This window comes from Populus euphratica, unplaced genomic scaffold, assembly GCF_000495115.2.
Source record: "Populus euphratica unplaced genomic scaffold, PopEup_1.0 scaffold2416.1, whole genome shotgun sequence".
NCBI lineage: Eukaryota > Viridiplantae > Streptophyta > Magnoliopsida > Malpighiales > Salicaceae > Populus > Populus euphratica.
In genome coordinates, this window is record NW_011502247.1 from 10,129 (window position 1) to 14,790 (window position 4,662).

Below are 4,662 nucleotides of genomic sequence, written 5' to 3' on the forward strand. Positions count from 1 at the left end.
TTTTTCTAATATTTAGTAGATCATAACATTGATAAACAATACATTTGATGTTCAAATATAAATTAATCAATTATTAAATTAATAATAAATTAAAGTATTTAAGTTATTTAACTATAATTTATTTAGGATTAAGATTTATATATGAACCAACTTATTGGATATCTAATATGATACATATTAATAATTATTAGTTAAAAATTAAATTAAAAAAATTAATTAAGTATGATTTAATTATAAATATAGTAAGTGATATTTAAAAATAAGATTACCAAATTATCTTACATGAAAAAAATATTATGCTTTGATCCTGATTATATGTTGTCCTAATCAAGGGTAACAAATAAACATATATTGGATTTAACATAAACTATATGAATGTATTTAAGTAACCAAGAGATGATTCATCATTCTAGGTTAGTTATATAAAATGCTCCACATGTTTTAAAATAATATTAATTGTAAAATATTTATGCAAGGTATAATGAGATTTGGAAAGAATTTTAAATCTTATTAAAAGAATTAATGACTATAGTGTTGAGAACAAATATTATTTGATATAGCAGACACATTCCATATTATAATATCTAAATCAAAATATTTTTGATGAAAAAATAATAATTACACTGTGAAACTATTTACTAAAAAGTTCAGTTAAACCATTTATTGCTTTTCTAATATTTAGTGGATCATAACGTTGATAAACAATGCATTTGATCTTCAAATATAGATCAATTAATTATTAAATTAATAATAAATTAAAATATTTAAGTTATTTAATTCTAATTTGTTTAGAATTAAGATTTATATATGAACAAACTTATTGGGTATCTAATATGACATATATTAATAATTATTAGTTAAGAATTAAATTGAAAAAATTAATTAAGTATAATTTGATTATAAATATATTTTAAAAATTAAAATATAATTTATACAAGAAATTGACCCAAAAAAATCAACATAGAAACTTTAACTTTATTGAATAAATTTATTAGCATCATGGTTCCATTTCCTTTTGCCTCAATCTCCGCCGCTTTGCCACCACACAAACCTAAGATGTTAGAATCGAGGATGTGTTGTTGGAGAAATCAAGGTATAATTTGAAGTGGTTGCATAAAGATCAAGGGCTCGAGGAGTTTGAAGAAATGCCACTTTGATTTTATTGAAGTGAACTGTTGTTTTCATCCTGAACTTCGTTTTATAAGCAAAGGAGATGTTCCATCATTGGTCCATTCAACATATGCTTCTTATCTTCTTTTTTTTTTTTAAAAAAAAAAACGCTAATTTGAAAAACAATGCTTTGTTTCTTCTTTTAAATCTTCATTCATCAGGAATGTTTATCAAACTATGGTGATTGAGGTCAATGAAGGTTTATAGAGGAAGACAAAAGAGACCTTGATTTTGTTATCATGATTCGCTCATGAGACACCTCCCCAACTCAAGTATTAAAATTTAATTTAATTAGTTAATTTTTAAGTTTATTTTTTAAAGTTATGAGTTCGAGTTATTTTATAATTATTAAAAATTTATATAATTATTAATTTAAAATTCTATAAAATTAATTAAGATACTTATAAATTAATTGAAATATTCATATTAATAAAAAATAAAATTAAAAGGTATAATTGTACAAAAATTGAATTTAAATTGAATTTAAAATAATTTGTATATTTTAAATTACTAATAAGACCCTGTTTACAAGATAAATTGAGTTTGTTTTTTTTAAAAAAAAAATATTTTTGAAAAAATTTAATTTTTTTAATTTTTTATTTTAAATTAATATTTTTAGATATTTTTAGATAATTTTAATATAATAATATTAAAAATAATTTTAAAAAAATAAAAAAATATTTTTTAAAATAAAAAATACTTAAAAACACAAGTACAAACAGCCATAAAGTAATAGGAAGTCAAGGCCTCATTGCCAACAATGATAAGGATGATTTTGCTACCTGGACAGAAAGGGACTGCGATTTGAGGGTCGGTATCATGTAAAGTTAAAGTAGCATATAAAGTGTCTGTAGATATGCTATAATTACTGGATTACTAATTTTTGTACAGTGATATTTTTATTATTTTGTTAAATAGAATATAATGATAATCTTATAAATAATTAAAATATTTTATTGTGTTTATATTTTATAAATATATAAAGTTCAGTATATTTTATATAATTTTTTAAAAATAACACTACCAGTAACAGTAATGAAAAGAAAATAGCAAATAACAAAAGAAAGAAAAAAATTAAATAATAAGAAGCAGCGTTTAGTCACCACTTCCGTTTGCATCGCGTGAAAACGATGCCCTCCCTCCCCCTCTTTCTTAAACTGAAAAAAATATCTGAAACCCTAAAATCAAACCCAAAATTGTCACTATTTTCCTTCCAATCGAAATGACCGATCAGTCGTCTCGTCTGAGCATCACCAACCTCCGGACAGCTTCACAGCTAATCAAACAGACAGCCTCAATCTTCTCATCCAATCTCTTCACCTTAATTTTCTTGTCTTTATTGCTCTTCTCTTTCCGTACATTCATCGAAAATGGGACCCACGTCCTCACTTCTTTCATCGACCGCGACCCTTCTCTCAAATCCCTCCTTTCCCGTCTCGACCTTGCCGGCCAACCCCACCCCTCCCACCCCCCCCACCGCATTCACACTGGCCTCCCTCGCCGTCGCCGCCCATTCCTGCACCTCACCCGTGTTGGTACCCTAGATGATGATTTCTTTTCTGCTGATGAAGAAGCTGATTCCTCCCTCTTCCCAAAGTTCCCTCCCAATGGCAGTTTCGTGATTCTCCACAACTTCGACCCCAAATTTGGATTCTCCGATCTCGTCATCGATAATGGGATTAAAGTCCCCGAAATTGTCAGGTCTGGCATTCAGTTCAAGGCTCCGGAAGAAAATCATTCATTTCTTGATAGTACAAACAATAATAACGAGATTGAAAGTAGCCGCGAGGATTTTAATAATAATGAGAGTGGAAAAGAAGGGGAGGATAAGATTTTGGATTTGCAATTTTTAGTGAAGGGATTGGAATTGGGGAGACGCGACACAGCGGCCTTGTTTTTTCTTGTAAGTTTTCTATCTGCTGCTTATGGTTGGGTTATTTTGGGATTTACAGCAATATATTCGTGGATTTTGGGGGTTGTTTTTATTGTTGTTGTTAATGATTTGTTAGGAAGGTATGGTTCCTTTATTGGTGTTGTTTGGAATGGATCTAGATTGGGGAGTAAGAGATTAGCTGGGTTTATTTTGATGAGGTGGGCTGTGAGGGATGCTTTGACTCAGTTGGTGGGTTTGTGGTTTTTTGGTGAAATTGAAGATCAGTATTCGTTTTTTAAGCTTTTCGTGAGGTTGAAATTGATGCCCTTTTCTGTTATGTTTCCATGGATTAATGGATTTGACAAGGAGATTTCTGGATTTTTTGTTACTTGGATGTTGGTGGATATGGTTGTGGCGTTTATATTTGCTGTGGATGCTTGGGTTACTGTTGTGGATACAAGGAGGACTGGGAGAGAGATTTTGAAAGAAGGTTGTTATTTGATATCCACTATGTTTCATCAGGCAGTACAGATTAAATGTTATGAAGAAATACTTTGTGGGTCAGCTGCAAGATGGGTTTTTGCTCGGGTTTTTGGGAAGTTTTTTGCCATTCTTTTGCAGTCAGCTTTTGAGGTTTACTTTATGGTAGCTTGGCTGATTTTTTACTTTGTGGCGAGGTGTAAAGAAGCTGATTCTGATGGAAGGAGGTTTGGGAGGAGAGAATTGGAGGTGTTGATTGATGGCCTAAGATGATATGCTCTTCCACTTGCAGGCTGCTTCAACTGCAATGCTGAAATAGCGGGTGTGGTAATCTGTCAGTGCGCTATGTGTGTGCCTTTTTCTTGAATTCCTAGTGAGTCAGCACTGTCACTGGTTGCGGTAGCCATCAACAATGTTGTATGTACTTTTATCATGAGGCAATATACTGCTTGTGTATAAATAGACGAGTGTGTCATGTGTATATTTGTTGCAACCATTTTTCCAAATGCCTATCAATTCCATGGCTGCTGTTAATCATGAAATGAATGGAGGTATTTATTTACATCATCCTGATTATTTTTTATACTACTTAACTTCTAAGCAAGGACAGTGGAGTTCAGTTTTTTCGTTCTTTTCATGACTTTTTCTTGATGCACCTTACTGCTTCTTAGAAGAAACAATCTTGGCCATGTTATTTCGGAATAAATCAAGTATCTGAATCAGAAACAAGTTGAAAGAAACTTTATCACTTACTATATGGCCCTGTTTAGTAATACTGAAAAGGTTTGTGTTGCTGTCTCATACTCTTGTTAACTATTTGGTAGACCTAAAAACAACATTAGGTATTTCAAAAGGTTGTTATCTCTGGTAGTGTTTGGATGCTGTCCCATTTAACTCCTGTCCTTGGACACAATCTAAATTCCACCCTTAAGTCTACATATTCCTATGTTGCTGAGCTAATACGAAGAGTTCCTTCAAGGAAAATAGATTGCATCTAAAATTTTTAAAATTTATCATGACACTTGTCATAAAGCTGCTGTGAAATTACTTTGTTTCAGATTTGTTTTCATTCTGCTTTCTATACTGTTTCTCTTTATACATATAGTGTTCATACATGTGTTAGACAAGATGTCTGTATG

At 30.6% G+C, this 4,662-nt stretch overlaps 1 protein-coding gene across 1 annotated transcript; it reads left to right on the forward strand.

The window, feature by feature from the left end:
- The first annotated feature begins 2,261 nt into the window (after positions 1-2,261).
- On the forward strand, positions 2,262-4,090 carry LOC105119000 (uncharacterized). The gene has a single exon (XM_011017086.1). The coding sequence runs from the start codon at positions 2,393-2,395 to the stop codon at positions 3,794-3,796; it is 1,404 nt and encodes a 467-aa protein (XP_011015388.1). The 5' UTR covers positions 2,262-2,392; the 3' UTR covers positions 3,797-4,090.
- The last annotated feature ends 572 nt before the right edge of the window (positions 4,091-4,662 follow it).